Raw genomic sequence first — 18596 nt, forward strand, 5'->3', positions numbered from 1 at the left:
TTAGAAAGTAACAGAAAGTAGTCTACTTCAAATAAAACATTTTAATTTTAAATTAAACCTGTAGAAAACCACACCACTGATAAAAAAGATTAGCTACAAAATAAATAAAGCAGCCTCTAAGTCCGTGATTGGGAGTCCCATAGGGCAGCGCACAATTTGCCCAGTGTCGTCCAGGTTTGGCCGGGGTAGGCAGTTAGTTAAATAAAGGTTAAATAAATAAAAGTCCTTCTACTTGTACACAGGATACAGAGATGGAGGTAAACAGCTTATTCTTAAAAAGGCCAAGGCAGCAATCTTGATTTATACTGAACAAAAATATAAACAACACGTAACGTGTTGGTCCTATGTTTCATGAACTGAAATAAAAGATCACAGAAATTCTCTCAAATTTTGAGCACAAATTTGTTCACATCCCTGTTAGTGAGCATTTCTCCTTTGCTGGGGACAAAAGGACACAAAAATATGCAGTTTTGTGTCACAACACAATGCCACAGAGGTTTCCAGTTGAGGGAACATGCAATCAGCATGCTGACTTCAGGAATGTCCACCAGAGCTGTTGCCAGATAATTGAATGTTCATTTCTCTACCATAAGACACTTCCAACATCATTTTAGAGAATTTGGCAGTACGTCGAACCGGCCTCACAACTGCAGACAACGTGTAACCACGCCAGCCCAGGACCTCCACATCCGGTGTCTTCACCTGCGGGATCGTCTGACACCAGCCACCTGATGAAACTGAGGAGTATTTCTGTCTGTAATAAAACCCTTTTGTGGGGGGAAAACAATCATGCTGATTGGCTGGGCCTGGCTCCCAAGTGGGTGGACCTATGCCCTCCCAGGCCCACCCATGGTTGCGCCCCTGCCCATTCATGTGATATCCATAGATTAGTGCCTAATTACATTTAATTCAATTTACTGATTTCCATATGAATTGTAACTCAGTGTTATGAGAATTATGTTCTCAATGTTAACTTCAATTAAAATACTCAGTCTGCCACCCAGAATGTGTAAGATTCTGGTTGAATGAAACAGACGGAGGCCCAGATTACAAGAATCAGAAGTGTTTATTCACGAGGGCGCTCTGAAGTCCATTGTACAGAGATATCATTTTTATAGTTCACTCCTTTCTTCCGCACACACATACACACATACATTAAGGCCCCAGATCTCTTAACACTGTAGATCATTACCCAGCCGACAGTTTCATTCCTCTGAGATTAGGGAAACCTTGAGGGAGACTCCCTCTCATATCTTAAACCCTCAGAGTTGAAGCTAGGGCAGGTCAACCACAGTTTAACAGTTCTTGGTGTTTACTTAACCTCTCTTGGGTAGGGGGCAGTATTTTCACGGCCGGACGAAAAACGTACCCAGATTAAACGGCCTACTACTCGGGCCCAGGAACTAGAATATGCATATTATTAGTAGATTTGGATAGAAAACACTCTGAAGTTTCTAAAACTGTTTGAATGATGTCTGTGAGTATAACAGAACTCATATGGCAGGCAAAAACCTGAGAAAAATCTAACCAGGAAGTGGGAAATCTGGTGCTTGTAGTCCTTTCTTTGCCTATCAAACACACAGTGACTTAGGGTTCATTTTGCACTTCCTAAGGCTTCCACTAGATGTCAACAGTCTTTAGAAAGTTGTTTGAGGCGTCTATGGTGAACAGAGAGCGAACAGAGGAAGTTGGAAGTTGTTGACTTGGGAAAGCACATGAGTTCATTGGCGCGCATTCACATGAGGGGTAGCTGTGCTCCAAAACGTTTTTCAAGACACTGGAATCATCCGGTTGGAATATTATTGAAGTTCTAAGTTAAAAAGACCCTAAAGATTGATGCTATACAATGTTTGACATGTTTGAACGAACGTAAATCTAACTTTTTTTGACTTTTCGTCGAGACATTTTGGCCGCGCTTCCTACATTTGGAGTAGCTTACTGAACGCACAAACAACAAGGAGCTATTTGTACATAAATTATGGACTTTATCGAACAAAACAGCATTGATTGTGGACCTGGGATTCCTGGAAGTGCCTTCTGATGAAGATCATCAAAGGTAAGTGAATATTTCTAATGCTATTTATGATTTTAGATGACTCCAAAATGGCGGGTATCTGTATTGCTTGATGTCTTTTTCTGAGCGCAGTACTCAGATTATTGCAAAGTGTGCTTTCCCCGTGAAGCTTTTTTGAAATCTGTCACAGCGGTTGCATAAAGGAGATGTTCATCTATAATTCTTTGAATAACAGTTTAATAATTTATCAATGTTTATGATGAGTATTTTTGTAAATTGTTGTTCTGATTCACCGGCAGTATTGGAGGCAAAATATTTTCGGAACATCACGCGGCAATGTAAAATGCTGTTTTTGGATATAAATATGAACTTGATCAAACAAAAAATGCATTTATTGTGTAACATGATGTCCTAGGAGTGTCAACTGATGAAGATTGTCAAAGGTTAGCGCAGAATTGTAGCTGGTTTTCTGGTTTTGTGACACCTGTCCTTGCTAGGAAAATGGTTGTGTGGTTTTTCTTGTGTTGGAACTGTCCTAACATAATCTAACTTTATGCTTTCGCCGTAAAGCCTTTGTGAAATCAGACAATGTGGTTACATTAAGAAGACGTGTATCTTTAAAATGGTGTAAAATAGTCGTATGTTTGAGAACTTTGAATTATGACATTTTGTGGTTTTGAATTTGGCGCTCTGATTTTTCACTGGCTGTTGAATAGTGTGAACCGTGGATAGAGAGGTTAAACACACAGACACCCATTCCTCTCTTATCCTAGTCCAACCTAGTTAGACTTATGTTTAACCCTTTAGTTACTCATTCTACATGCTATATAGACCATATCCCTAATAGTTAAGTCTCAGGGTAGAATTATTTAATCATTACATCCAAACATATAAATCCCTTTACAATCCACCCCTAATGACTAAATAATAGACTCTGATACATCGAACTCTATATGGAAACATAAATGTTACATAAGAATAAACAAAACTAATACATGTATTTACATTCGATACTCATCAATGATTGTCCTAGTCCTACATCCAATTATAACTCTTCCGGTTAGGATTTTTATCATAATCTTCATGAAAGGAACAATCAATCTAAACATTGAAGATAGTCTCATCAAACATTGGCTCCTCGTAATTGAATGAATCCTTGACCAGGCTCGGCTGCAGGCATGTGTCGTCCCAATGGTCTGAACTTGGGATCATTCCGTATCTCACCATCTGTTGCGTCATCGATCTCTCCAGAGTCCTATTAATCAAACCTCTCACACAGGGAATCAAAAAACAACCACTCATCAATAACACACTCATACAGGTGAAAACAGCCCATAACACAGTGATTCCAACATTTTTCCATTTCCCAAACATACTATCGAACCACCCTGTCAGGGAAGTCTCCACCCCAGAGTTCTCTGCTAACTCATTTGCCAAAGTGGTTAAACCAGCCAGGGCCTTGGTCACTGATCCATCTGGAGCTGTGTTATTTGGGATGAAAGTACAGCACATTGACCCGAATATCACACACACACACCCCTTCTCAGCCAGCAATATATCTAATACTATTCTATTCTGCCAAACCATTAACCTGTTATGGATAGGGGGCAGTATTTTCACGGCTGGATAAAAAACGTACCCGATTTAATCTGATTATTACTCCTGCCCAGAAACTAGAATATGCATATAATTATTAGCTTTGGATAGAAAACACTCCAAAGTTTCTAAAACTGTTTGAATGGTGTCTGTGAGTATAACAGAACTCATTTGGCAGGCCAAAACATGAGAAGATTCTGTTCAGGAAGTACCCTGTCTGACCATTTCTTCCCCTTCTTGATTCTCTCTATCCATTACAAAGGATCTCTGCTGTTACGTGACACTTCCTACGGCTTCCATGGGCCCTTAGAGCCCGGGAAAAAGCTGAATGACGTAATTCAAAGCCCTGGCTGAAACACACGAGCGCTTTTGCTAAGTGGTCTATCAGAGGACAAAGGGCTTAGGCGCGTGCCCGAGTCGACCCCGTGCTGTATTTTCTTTCGGCTGTTTACCTAATTGCAGATTCCCGGTCGGAATATTATCGCTTTTTTACGAGAAAAATGGCATAAAAATTGATTTTAAACAGCGGTTGACATGCTTCGAAGTACGGTAATGAAATATTTAGAAATCTTTTGTCATGCGCGCCACCCTTATTTACCATTCGGATAGTGTCTAGAACGCACGAACAAAACGTCGCTGATGGAACATAACTATGGATTATTTTGGACCAAACCTACATTTGTTATTGAAGTAGAAGTCCTGGGAGTGCATTCTGACGAAGAACATCAAAGGTAATCAAACTTTTCTAATAGTAAATCTGATTTTGGTGAGTGCTAAACTTGGTGGGTGTCTAAATAGCTAGCCCTGTGATGCCGGGCTATCTACTGAGAATATTGTAAAATGTGCTTTCACCGAAAAGCTATTTTAAAATCGGACATATCGAGTGCATAGAGGAGTTCTGTATCTATAATTCTTAAAATAATTGTTATGTTTTTTGTGAACGTTTATCGTGAGTAATTTAGTAAATTCACCGGAGGTTTGCGGGGGGTATGCTAGTTCTGAACATCACATGCTAATGTAAAAAAGCTGGTTTTTGATATAAATATGAACTTGATTGAACAAAACATGCATGCATTGTATAACATAATGTCCTAGGGTTGTCATCTGATGAAGATCATCAAAGGTTAGTGCTGCATTTAGCTGTCTTCTGGGTTTTTGTGACATTATATGCTAGCTTGAAAAATGGGTGTCTGATTATTTCTGGCTGGGTACTCTGCTGACATAATCTAATGTTTTGCTTTCGCTGTTAAGCCTTTTTGAAATCGGACAGTGTGGTTAGATTAACGAGAGTCTTGTCTTTAAAATGCTGTAAAATAGTCATATGTTTGAAAAATGGAAGTTTTCGGATTTTAGAGGAATTTGTATTTCGCGCCACGCCCATCATTGGATATTGGAGCAGGTGTTCCGCTAGCAGAACATCTAGATGTAAGAGGTTAAACTAGTGGCCTCCATCTGTTCGGCTAATATCGCATCTCTAGTATAGTTGATGAAGAGCTGTTGATTATAATAGATATAATTTATCCAATCCACATTCTTATTTAAGGTGGACCACCAGAAAATGCTTGATTCTAACCATGCTAATATTTGGTTTCTTGCTTTAAATTCATCTGGCACCCCCCGTGGAACCCCAATACTATCAATGTATACTCTATCGTCGAAGGACCCTGACAGAGCACTCCTCCTCTCTCTTTCTACCTTGCTCTAGGTCTTTGTGTTGAATAAGGTTGAAAGGCATGCCTAACTGTACCAATGCACAAATACCTGTCCAATTCATAGGTAAATTCGGCCACAGTTTCACTCACCCACACAACCACCAGACATCAGCTCTTGGCTTCTCAATCTTATTGAAGTCCTCGGATCTCAACCATCCTGTCAGATCCCTCATAGTCTCATCAGTAGTAACATTTTCAGTCCTGTTACATCTTGCCACCTCTCCCACGTCTCTCCCATGAGTATTGTACCAGGCCAAACAGTAATAGTCTCCTCCTGCCACTACGAAGGGGGGAAGCCTAGATCTAATAGGCACATAGGGATACAAATAATGTAGATCCGTACAGCTATCATTGTCAGGCATTCCTGCTTTCATGAAAAGCTTTACCATACACGCTACCCCTCTAGGTGAATTAGTTCCCTCAAATGGGAATGGTGTAGTCATTAATTGGGGTTTGGCTGTTCCACAGGCATAACATTCTTCCTTAGCGATAGACCTTGCTGTATATTGGATCCACTCCATCCATAAATTAATATCCGCGAACCCTGTTTCTACCTCTATAACTTCATTAAGATCTTTAGTTTGAACTATCCTCACCGGTCCTTGACTCTGAATGACTCCACGTGGGATGTCCATTTTATCAGGGATATTGCTTGTATCCTGGCTAGTCATAGAACCATCTCCTGTTTTGACCTCGGCTACCCTGAATGGTACCATAGTGTCACCCAAAGTCTGGTCAAATCCCACATACCATAACCCAAAATCCTCTTGCTTTACGCCTTTAATGGTAATTCGTACCTTTAAACAATACTTCCCTTGTTCCGGATTACAGTCAAACACCCTTATTTTTACTATGCTCCATCTGTTTTTATATTGGGTGTGTGGATTGACATAGCCCTCTCTCTCTGTGTGAGCTATGACCTGCTTCCATGAGTTACACGGGGATCTACATAGATATCTTCCCCAGGAAGTCAGAATCCTAGATTCCATGAGGTTAGGGACCCTATTTGATCTACATAGAACTCAACTGAGACTTCCTTCCCTAACTCTACTTCCACTTCCTTTTTATCCAGATTAAGTGACCTTTTGTACTTTAGTAATACAAACTCCTCATCTTTTACACTATGGGTCAAGTTACCACCTTCTGGCTTCTCGAGTGGTTCATGGTGTATTAGGAATATGGCTCCCACAATCAGACAGCTCAGACTGACCAGTACCCCTGTAAAGCCCCACCCCTTCCCGGAGAACATATCATTGGCTAGAGGACAACCCATACTTTCACTTCTATGAACGCACACAGTGAGGATCGAGCGGGTTAGGGAATCTTCGTTAGAGAGGTAACCCCCAAACCTTATTGGTATTCGGTTCTTCTCCTAACTCTGTGATTGTTTGACAGTGTCAGTGTGTCTTACCCTCCTGCAATGTGTGATATGAACCCAGGTAGCTCTTTCAGCTATCCTTACGGCGAAGGCTGTCACCAGAAGCACTTGGTTTGGCCCCTTCCACCGTGGCTGCTTCCAGTCCTTTTTTTTTGTGATTGGACCCAGACCCAGTCTCCTGGTTGGATTGAGTGAATCACCTTCTCCTGTAATTCACCTGTTAGACACAAAATCTTGGACATACGGGCTTGGTTAACAAACAGTCTTCTCATGTGTTCTGCTAGTATATCTTCAACTTCTATGTCTACCTGTTCTGGTCTCTCTAACTCTGGCATTTCGATATGGTCTACCTGATTAGCTGAAATGTAATCCATTGCTTAAATAAATAGATCCTAGTAAACCAACTCTAAGGATAATATCTCGACCTAATATTTTAGCTACCCTAATTGTGTCCGCCAAGTAAGTTGGGAATGCTTCTACCCATTTACTATTCTTATCTACTATTGCTAAACACCCTTCTTTCCCTCACTTAGGAATAGGTTATAACATATATCAATGAAGTCCATTTCTAATTGTTGGAATGGATATTCTACCTGGGGATTATTCTCCCAGTGGTGCTCTTCCTCTACCTTGTTGATTATTCTATGCACAAATAACACATCTTGTACAATTTTTTTTAAAGTAATTTGTAATTCCGTATGCTACGAAGTGTTTCGTAATTATTTCCATCATCCCCCTTGTTGATACATGGCTTTGCCCATGTATCAATATTGCTGCATATCTGAACAATGACTTTGGTAGTATGGGTAACTTATCCCTGTACCAAATCCCATCTGTATAGACCGTTCCTAACTTTTCCCATTTTGAAATCTCCTTAACTGGTGCTCTAGTTTGACAGTTCTGTAATACCTTTTTGTCTATGTTCACTTCTTCTTTTAACAACTGCTGTGTAAATGGCTGTGGTTTAAGACCGGCCTTTTTTGCTTCCTCATCAGCTTTCCTGTTGCCCTTGCTAATTTTATCCGTTCCCTTAGAGTGCCTCACACTTACAAATAGCTATCTTTTCCGGTAAAAGTACAGCATCTACTAAATTCAAAATCAACTGGGCATGTGTAATAGGTTTACCAGAAGTGGTTACCATTCCCCTTGTAACAGAATCCCCAACTACCCGTACTGCCCCCCCCCCCACTCTAAATCACTCCTTATAGTAGCTGAGTATAATATAACATTCTTCAGTCATACTTCGGGGCTGCTTTCTTTACCAAAACATTGGAGAATTGCATTGTGCATCGCCTTCTCTAATTACACCCCCCTCTAACAAGTCTTCAAAGGTGGGAGTAATCTCTTTTATGGCCTCGGCTTTTCTGTGGGGGTGACAGCCACATTCAACAGGTTATCTAACCATTCTGTGTCACTTCTATCTTCTCCTCCTCCTGGCCCCCCTCCTTTCTTCCTACTACTCCCAAACCATCAAGGTCCCAGCAGTGCGGGGGAGGACTTCTCCGTCTGCCCTCAAACTATCTGTCTGTCGCTCTCTTCTTATAACAGTCAGTATCAAATATGGGTTGTTTCCAAATATTGACTAAATGTCTCCCTGTTCCCCTGTTGGCTCTCATGGTTTTTAGAAAAATCAACATGTCTCTAGTAGTAATCTCTGAGATTATTCCATAGCTACTTAAGTTTATCTCAATACTCTCTATGATCCTGGATCACCACAGATGTCATATATCCCTGTCCTGTTGGCTTAGAATATGTCCTAAATAATTAACCTAAGTCTTCCATTATTAACTTATTCTTGCTAACTTTATAAACTTATTCAACAACAAAATATAATAATACTATTATATCAATTTCACAGCCTTGTTGTGTTAAATTTAATACACTGCCTTCTCATATGCTTAAATTACTAATATGTCTAAGAACTCTTAACTCCATCATAATTATCAGATATCTAATTTCCTTAAAATCAGTACCTCAAATGACATTAAATTCACTATCCAAATGGCCCTCCCATGAGGCTGATCAGACAACAAAGGAACGCCATGATAGAGGTCAAAAGTCATACCACCCCTTCACAGAAGTGTTTCTTACTATCTTAGACAAATTAAAGAAAAACCGTCAACCATTTTCTACATGTTGTATCCCAGGTTCCCAAAACATACCTTTATCCAAAATAATTCACGTATTTACTTAAAACTCAGAAAACAAAACTTCTAAAATACCATGTGTGTATACCCCTTTAAGATATTGTGTCTCTAGGAAACATTCCAAAGATGTTCCAATGAAGCACTCATTTTCCCAGAGAAAAAAACACAACCACTTGGTCAGCATTTCATTATACTATACCGATTCAGAAACCCAAAAGTTGACTACAAACAAAACCTAATAATAATTCCACTGTACTCCCTCCAATCATTAGTTTTAAACTTCCTCAATGGTTATGTGTACTTAATTGAACATGCGCTACCCTTGGATACAATACTTTACTTCAAATCTATGAAATGTTCTACTTAACATACTACTTGACTAAATTGACCCAAGCTTGCTTTACAACATTAAAACCCCTTCAGTCTGTCTGCAAACAGGCTCTCAAAGTGTTTGATAGGAATACCCTGCCATTATACCCACACAACTGTGATTAATGTGCACTGTCCCTGTAAACTAAAATTAACTCAACGTGCAATTCACTTTACTGATCTGACATTGTTCCACGTAATGGAAAACCTTTAGTTATTCATTCTACATGCTATATAGACCATATCCCTAATAGTTAAGTCTCAGGGTAGAATTATTTAATCATTATATTCAAACTTATAAATCCCTTTACACTCAGTAAAATTGTTGAAATTGTAATTTATATTTTAGTTCAGTATAGTTTAGATACCATGCAGAACAGAGATTTACAGATCAAAATGCAGTATTTCAGAGAACCAAACATTGGCCTAGTTTATGCTTCACAACACATTTCTAAATTGCCTCTTCCATACTTTGGTTTTAGGCACTTTCGTTTTTAAAACGTTGAACTTGGGATATCAATTCCTTATATAAGGAAAAAATGCATAGTTCAACTTCCCCTTGCCCCAGCTGTTTGGAACTCCTCTCAGCCCGTCGCTGTTCCGTGTAAAAGTTATGGCATCCCAGTTTCTTCAGACACCTTTTAAAGTTGATATGACAAAAGCATTATCACTCCTGTAAGTACTTGACAGATTCAACATGCTTTTTTAAATGGCATTGGAAATTGCAAAACCTTTGTGTTATTCACAGTCACAGACAAGTGGAATTATGGTATACCAATTTTACAAAACACAGAAATCAGTTATATTTGCAGAACCATGAAATCAGACCACACACTGAGCACCCCATCTCCCAGAGTGAATAAAAGCAAACTATCTTTAAGACTTCATCTGTGTTTAATGTTAATGTATTTCATTTCACCTTTATTTAACCAGGTAGGCCAGTTGAGAACAAGTTCTTGACTGACATTGTGTAACATTTGATAAACTTCATGTACTCCAGAAACAATTAGGTTCGTATTGCTCTTCCTAAAAGTGTTCTGTATTACAAATGGGATTCATCATGAGCATCACATAATTCATTTCCCCTAATTTTAGCTTATTGCAATCTACTAACATTGTGTTTATCATGCCTGCATTTTCTGGAATGCACACCATTCAATGTTCATCTGAAAATATTGGGCATATTCCATTCTCTTCTAAGAAAAATAACAGGAATTAAACTTAATCATTGTGCAAATGTTTGTATCCGCAGCCATACCAGAGGCTGGTGGGAGGAGCTATACTAGGACAGGCTCATTATAATGTCTAGATGGAATAAAGGGAACAGTACCAAACATAAGGAAACCACATGTTTGACTCCATTCCATTCCAGCCATTATAATAAGCCAATCCTCCAATAGCTCCTCCCACCAGCCTCCTCAACTGGATATCCATAGTGGCACTGGACGACTTAAGTTCTTATCATAAAGCACTCTTTTAGTGTAAGTTAAAAACACTTGGTCCAAGTTAATTTAGCCTTAACATAACAATATATATTAAACATAGTAGATGAAGACCTTAACCCAGGAGAGTTGAACATAAAGTAGTTCTGTAGTGTACCTGAGTGTCAGTAGCACAACCCTACTGTCAGGAGTTGTTCCCACCAGTCATTCACTCACTGTATGTGCCAATCATACATTCAGCCAGTTCAGTCCTCTCACACTATTTGGGAAAATGGCATTGGTTATGTGACAGGTTGCGGCTTGGCCTATGACTCTGAGTGGTTGTTGTCGTCACAAGAAGAAGCTTTCAGGGACGGGAGTCGCTCCGCTGCTCTTACTCTTTCTGCCAGAAACCTGTCAAACTCTAAACAGGAGGGAGAAGGAGAAGTTGCCTTAGGTGGGCTTTGTTGGTCTCAAAAAGGGATTACTCAGGACTTTGTAATAGTACAAGAAAGCAAACTAAACTGTTGTTGGATCTACATAGCGATACCCAGGGAGTGGATGAGAGCTGGATGAGGAACTAAGAAATAGAAGCTCACCCTCACTTGTCACACCCTCTGAATCAGCCATGTCGTCCTCCTGTGATACACATAACACACATGAAAGCCATGACTGTTGTGTTCACGTCAAAAGTCACATGTCCAAACAAAATTGAATATATGTTCAAGAATCCAGGAATGTTACATTTGCTGGGGTAAAGCATAAAGTCCATAAAACCAAATTAGAGGGGGTGCAAGGACTGGCACTGGTATAACATGGAACCAAGTTGGACTCTGCTTGTATACCATGACATTGAGTGAATGCTAACAGTGACCCACCTCGTCCACATCCAGCCACTTCTCAATGTCATCCATCACAGACGTCTGACTCACAGGGATCTGGGGGAGTTAGGCAAGAGGTTACTATCAGGATTTACTGTAAGCCACTGTTTTCTTGTGATGACCAGATTCTAGAGTACCATTACATTTTTCTTGGGCAATCTACACATAACCACCATTCAAGCATGCTGACCCCTAGTATTCTGATCGAAACCAGTTTATTTTAGACAGGGGAAACAAGGGATCCATCCACCACACCAAAGTTACAGCAGGGAAAACAAAACAGAGTGGGAGTAAATTAGCAAGCATAGTAATGATTCAGAAGAGTTATGATTTAAAAGGGATACTTGGAGATTTTGGCAATGAGGCCATTTTGGACACAGACAAAAATGGTGTTCACAAGTTCATCTGACTCTGGGGAAGTAGACAAAGGGCCTCATTGCCAAAATCCAGAAGTATCCCTTTAAGATGTGCCAATACACACCATCTATCAGTTTCAGAAATGAACAATCAACACGAATGCAAAAATCAAAGTAAGCTAAAAATAACCAGATCAGGCACACCGGAAAAAAGATCATACAACCATCTCAGTACAAAGACGGAAGGAAACAATCATTCATTAAAACACACACTAAACAGGCTTGAATGCAAAACATCCCAGCATAAGCCCCAGGGGTAGAATGCAAAAGGAATGGCACTGTGCCAGCCAATCAGACCCACCATTCCCTTTTCCATCATCCAATCAAACTGTGTCGAGGAGCTGAGGGGGGTGGAGTCTGGGCTGTCACCCTTTACACAGATCGACATTTTTATTTATGAACAAAGATACCGGTAGACATGTATGCCATAACACAAAACCATTGGGTTATGAACAAGGAGACAAAACAGAGACACAGACAGACAATCTTATAGCACTAACAAAATTGCCAATTTTGCACATGAAATTGTGGCAGGACACAGAACATTGTTTACACACATAGAGGCAGGGCAGACCTACACATTAACTAAGACACTGGGTTATTGTACATATTAGTGACACTCCACAGGGCATAAGGACTCCATGGACACAAGCAATGCCCTTCCTAAACAAACATCCTTTCAAATCTGTCCTGGGTTAAATAATTGTGGGGTTACTGACCGTTCCAGTGTTCTGTAATCTGGTGTTCTGTGCTTGAGCCAGACTGTCGGCAACACCTTCATTCCTCTCACTGAAACACACATTTCACTGCTTACAAAATTATGCAGTTTACAGTCTACATACAGTAGTAGAATAATAGCCATCTCCACAAGTAACCATTGGCCAAAGTATGAACAACTTTATTGGAAAACCAAATACAGTGGAGGAACATTCCTTCAACATTTGTATTGCAAATGTTTGCAGTTTTCTCACTAGCCATGTAAGCTTGCAGTTCATGTCAGACTCCATTCATAATCCTTATTGACAGAATGAATGGCACAAATATCTTGAGAGAGATAAGCAGCCATCCTGAGCCAGTCAGGTTCACTTCCGGTCTAGACTACTGCACCACCTTAGCTGGAGCAGGACTGTTATAACCTAAACAAGCCAGGGAGTGACAAGACAACCACAGCACTAGTCCATTTGTTATACCGTAGTAAGCCAGGAGAAAGTCTTGAGACGTGCTTTAGTAAGCTCCCGCTCACTCTTGCTATGAGTCTGAACAATCCATTCGACCATGAAAGCAAAACCTGGACTTTTGTTGGAGCTGTCTATTACCTCGGTCGTGTCTGTGAGATGCTCCTGTTCTGTGCAAATTCATCGAATTCCCTCATACCTATGTGGAAAACAGGGTACGATAATTCATTGTACCATAGAGACACATTGAGAACCTCTATCAGATCGAGGAACACTGTAGTTACTTACTGAGTCCTGTCATCTGACTAGACACTGTGTCCACTGTTGATCGGCTGAGATGGCTGTGGGTGGGAGCTGTAACAACAGGCTTGATTGCTGCACTGAGGTCAATAAGGTTGACGTAGGTCGGGCTCTAGGCGATTGAGAAAAATGTGAAGTTGAACAGTACATATTTCTCATCCAAACATGCATTTGTGATAAGGGTAAAGGACCACAGATCCTTAAGAAAAAACACTTACCTGCTGTGTAGCTCTTTGTCTCTGAAACCTGGAAAGGAAATAATGAAAATCATACTGCTATCATAGCAGGAATTATTGACTCCATCTCATGTTGATCATTTAGGACAATACCTCTGGTAGCGAGTGAATGTGGCATTGATTTCATCATTGGCAACAAGCAGCTCCTCTGTCAGTTTCTCCTCACTGAGTCTTGGGACCAGCTCCATTATCGTATCCTGCATGTCTTTACATGCTGCATACAACTCCTACTGACAGAGAGAGAGAAAGCAGGAGATACAGAGAATCAGCGGAAAGACAGCAATGGACAAAAGAGAGATGGATACAAACAGATGACGTGTCACAGCCATGGATGGACAGCCATAGAGAGAGCCCAGCGAGCGAACCAACTAACCTGAAGCAGCTCGGTGTCTGAATGCTTGGCTGTTGCTGGATCCAGTTGAGACATCATATCTGACATCACTGTCAGGTTACCTCGAACCACTCCCAGGTCGGTCTTCAACTTTTTAACCTGGAATAGGAGTCAATGGCATCAGCACTCATATGCTAAATTGTGTGGGGTGGGGTTGGCATAATACTGTAAAGCATCAACTTTTATTAGAAATTCTGAATGTGAAACAAGTAACTGTGAAACATCCACAGTGCACAAGGTAATTGGATTTTACAGTAATGCCCTGGAGTGAATTCAGCCTGCATGCAAAAGATAGTTGTGTTACTAAAATAAAAGCCATGCCATTTTAGAGGCCCCTGTATGACGTGAGCATTCCAATCACCTGATAAGGTGTGAAGGTGAGGGGTCCCTGCTCGCTCTGTTGGGATGCAGAAAGCTGTGGTGATATGGGGACAGGCCTGGGGGATGAGGGTGCAGCAGATACAGTGACAGTAGGCCCGTTATCAGGCACAGTCTGGTGGGCAGAGCACAGGGACCAATTGAGTTAGAGACTAGTGTTAGGGAGTAGGGAGTTAAAACAGCTTTAGAGAGGTTAGGCAGAAAGTTGTACTCTGTATTTGTCAGTGAGGAAATGCATGCATTTTCACCAGTCATTGTTTGAAGGTATACCCTATTTGGAGTGTGAATGGGGGAGTATCCGTCCAGTTCAGTCATGGGAAACTCCAGTCCTTTCCGTCTCAGGTCCTCGTACACAGAGACCACGCCCGTCAGAGCTGGCGAGCTGCGGAATGCGTCTGCCCATGCCTGAACAATAGACAAACACACATCATAAACAGCACACACCAGACAATAGCTAGCTGTCAATTCCAACACAGCTCTGTGACTTACTGAAGGAATGAGTACCAATGCCATCTCTCACCTGTATAAGGCTGAGCACTCTGTCATGCAGGACCAGAGGGGGATTGTTTTTGGGTAAGATGGACCTGACCAGAACCCCCTCAACAAACTCCCTGGTTGAGACTAGTACATGGAACCTGTGGCCACAGTTCTTTGCACACGCTTCCAGTACCTGAGAACCAACATGACATAAGAGAGATGGAGAGAGAAAGAAAGTTAGGTTACAAGTTCATGAAGAAAAGGAAAAAGTATGGTGAATGAGAGAGGCATGTGACACTCACAGTCAATGCCAGCATGACCTCTCTGAAGTTCTTGTTTCCAACAATCCTCTTCTTTATTGCTTTGTATGCATCTCTAGGCCTGTAATCATTGTAGGTAAACGATCAACTTAAACAACAAGAGCACAATACGGTAAGCTGTCAAAGGAAAAAAAACTGTCCATTATGTCAACAGAGGATACACACCCCTCCTCTGTCTCGTTGATGATGTCACAGATGTCCATGTTGAGGGCCCAGTCCTCCGACTGCAGACTGGAGCTGGTTGCATATTCTGAGAACAAAAACAATTGAGACACTGCTCTTTATTTTGCATAAAATTATCTGGAAGACAAAGTCACTGTGAAACGGTCTCTGCCTCATAACACACAACTCTCAATAGTTGTTTATTAGCCTGCTTTGCTGATGCCTCTACTCATCCATGCGAGTTAAATCCCTGTTTGTTTGTCAAACTCATTCTTTCTCCATCTAACTGACTGGTTCATGTGACCAGCATTAGGTTCCTTGGCAGACGCTTATTAAACAATTTAAATGTTCTGTCTTCATTCCTCTGAAAGGGAGGGGATAGATACAGGATTTAGCTCAGTTGAGAAAGGAGAACAACCTCTCCTACTTGTACTGTCTCATTGTGGTCATATACATTAAAATAGGCAGATTATAGATGGAAAACAATTACATCACAGGGGGAGTTTTCAAGCTTATAAGATAAAATAGTAGGCCACTTGTAGTCTACATAAAATCAAGTTGGCAAGCAGATTAATTATTAAATCAGCAATGTTACTCACTATGAAACATCTACAGTATGCACGTTATTCCATTATTTCTTAAAGGCCCAGTGCAGTCAAAAATGTGATTTGTCTGTGTTTGATATTTTCACACTATTAGGTGGAAATAATACAGTGTACTATTGTGAAAATGATAATGACTTTTTAGTGTAAGAGATGTTTGAGAAGTCTACCTGAAATTGTTGCCTGTTTTGGTGGGATGTAGTTTCGGTCTACCTGGTAAATTAGTTAATATAGCAATAATAAAGTGTTCCAAACCTCCGCAAATAACAGCTAGTTTTCAGTTGTCTTCTCCCACTCCTAGCAAAATTATTGCTTGAGAAATTGCTCTTTGCTAAGAAGTACATTTAGTTTATTTTAGACAACTTTAATTTAAAACATTCACAGTAAGGTACTGCATGGTTACACGGAAATGATTTGATATCGAGATAAAAATGGCTGCATTGGACCTTTAATAAATTCTCCTTTATTAAAATTAGGTCACGAATGAAGGGAACAACTTTTAACCGCCCCACCCAGAGCTTGCCAAACGATTGGTCTATAGACCACCAACAATACCCAAACTGGCCAATTAAATTGAGGATTAAAACACTGTAAACCCGCCTCTAGGGTATTATTGTGCGGTGCAAGTGTCAGTCAAGTAATAGCATGATCTAATCTCTTCTTGCACTGTCAATCTTGATCAATTAACTAACTATAAGCACGCAATTGTCACAGTTTCGTTTCTTATTAAATACATAACCAATAACGCCAATTTCACTTTCGATAGCCTACGGAATATCTAGTGGCGTTTTATGGAGTGATAATATCTGTTTTCCAACAGTAGCCTACCAATGTCTTGTAGCGAGTCATGTCCGATGCAACAATGTAAACTATCTACAAACTCACCTGTCAAAACACTATAAACCTACTTTATTAGTTAAAATGTAACAATTACCTATTCGCTGACCCACCGGTGTAGTAAACGGGTTCCCTGTCAGAAACTCCATCCTTCTTTCTACCAGTCAAACCAAAATCCAGAACTGCGCTTCCGTCGTTTCCACAGCAGAGGAGTTCTCGCAAAAAACTGAAGCAGCACAAATTTAATTAAATTAGGTTACGTCATCTGTTAAAGTGAAAGTTACATTCACTGGACTTTATTGTCTACTAATTGGGAATTTATACATTGCATAAAATGAGACCATATTAATACATTCAGAATGATAGGGTAGCCTACAATAGGGCCACCAGAACATTTGCACAAAGAGGGACAAAAAAACGATTTAGCTATGGACTAAACGATAAACCATCTTCACATTCTACCCCAGCCATCAAAATACGTGGACTATGAAGCTACACTACATGACCAAAAGTATGTGGACATCTGCTCGTCGAACATCTCGTTCCAAAATCATGAGCATTAATATGGAGTTGTTCCCCCCTTTGCTGCTCCCCCCTTTGCTGCTAAGGGTTTCCACTAGATGTTGGAACATTGCTGCTGGAACTTGCTTCCATTCAGGCACAAGAGCATTAGTGAGGTCAGGCACTGGTGTTGGGAAATTAGGCCTGGCTCACAGTCGGCGTTCCAATTCATTCCAAAGGTGTTTGATGGGTTGAGGTCAGGGCTCTGTGCAGGCCGGTCAAGCTTTTCCACACCGACCTTGAGAAACCATTGGACCTCGCTTTGTGCATGGGGGCATTGTCATGCTGAAACAGGAAAGAACATTCCACAAATTGTTGCCACAAAGTTGGAAGCACAGAATTGTCCAGGATATCATTGTATCCTGTAGTGTTAAGATTTCCCTTCACTGGAACTAAGGGGCCTAGCCTGAACCATGAAAAACAGCCCCAGACCATTATTCCTCCTCCACCAAACTTTACAATTGGCAGTATGCATTGGGGCAGGTAACGTTCTACTGGCACCCACCAAACCCAGATTCGTCCGTCGGACTGCCAGATCGTGAAATGTGATTCATCACTCCAGAGAACGCGTTTCGACTTCTCCTGAGTCCATTGGCGGCAACGCTTGGCATTGCGCATAATGATCTTAGGCTTATGTGCTGCTGCTCGGCCATGTAAACCTATTTCATGAAGCTCCCGACGAACAGTTCTTGTGCTGACATTGCTTCCAGAGGCAGTTTGGAACTATGTAGTGAGTGTTGCAACCGAGAACAGACACTTTTTACACATTACGCGCTTCAACACTGCGGTCCTGTTCTGTGAGCTTGTGTGGCCTACCACTTTGCAGCTGAGCCGTTGTTGCTCCTAGACATTTCCACTTCACAATAACAGCACTTACAGTTGACCGGGGCAGCTCTAGCAGGGCAGAAATTTAACAAACTGACTTGTTGGAACGGTGGCATCCTGTGGTGGTGCCACGTTGAAAGTCACTGAGCTCTTCTTTAAGGCCATTCTACTGTCAATGTTTGTGTATGGAGATTGCGTGGCTGTGTGCTCAATTTTATACACCTGTCAGCAACGGGTGTAGCTGAAATAGCCGAATCCAGTAATTGTGTTATTGTTTTTTTGAGTCATGTAAACGTTAAAGTAACAATATTGTCGGCTCTGCGCTTTACAGCAATTTCAAGTAATTCAGTTTTCTGCCACCGGGTTGCACTGTTTTATTATAGATCATGTACATGTTA

General features: G+C 40.8%; 1 protein-coding gene across 3 annotated transcripts; it reads right to left on the bottom strand.

The window, feature by feature from the left end:
* Positions 1-9538: 9538 nt before the first annotated feature.
* On the bottom strand, positions 9539-17032 carry LOC115201704 (target of Myb protein 1-like). 3 transcript variants are annotated; one of them, XM_029765537.1, is made up of 16 exons: positions 16910-17032; positions 15377-15461; positions 15194-15272; positions 14935-15084; positions 14685-14819; positions 14398-14529; positions 14019-14135; positions 13739-13872; positions 13628-13655; positions 13398-13521; positions 13251-13308; positions 12654-12723; positions 12236-12304; positions 11516-11575; positions 11237-11276; positions 9539-11061 (listed from the first exon to the last, which is right to left on the bottom strand). In XM_029765537.1, exons 1-16 carry the CDS (start codon positions 16959-16961, stop codon positions 10964-10966), a joined length of 1431 nt encoding a protein of 476 aa, XP_029621397.1. In that variant the 5' UTR covers positions 16962-17032; the 3' UTR covers positions 9539-10963. The 3 variants fall into 3 exon arrangements, with proteins under 3 accessions (XP_029621397.1, XP_029621414.1, XP_029621404.1); XM_029765554.1 differs by lacking the exon at positions 14398-14529; XM_029765544.1 differs by lacking the exon at positions 12236-12304.
* Between the last annotated feature and the right edge of the window lie 1564 nt (positions 17033-18596).

This window comes from Salmo trutta, chromosome 1 (genome assembly GCF_901001165.1).
Source record: "Salmo trutta chromosome 1, fSalTru1.1, whole genome shotgun sequence".
Lineage (NCBI taxonomy): Eukaryota > Metazoa > Chordata > Actinopteri > Salmoniformes > Salmonidae > Salmo > Salmo trutta.

Excerpts from the sequence above, each read along its gene's own strand:
- LOC115201704 (XM_029765537.1), bottom strand. The coding sequence starts at position 16,961 with ATGGAGTTTCTGACAGGGAACCCGTTTACTACACCGGTGGGTCAGCGA. Across the intron at positions 15,273-15,376 it reads ATCAACGAGACAGAGGAGGG|GCCTAGAGATGCATACAAAG; the intron begins GTGTGTATCCTC and ends CAATGATTACAG. Across the intron at positions 13,656-13,738 it reads ACATTCACTCGCTACCAGAG|GTTTCAGAGACAAAGAGCTA; the intron begins GTATTGTCCTAA and ends TTTCCTTTCCAG.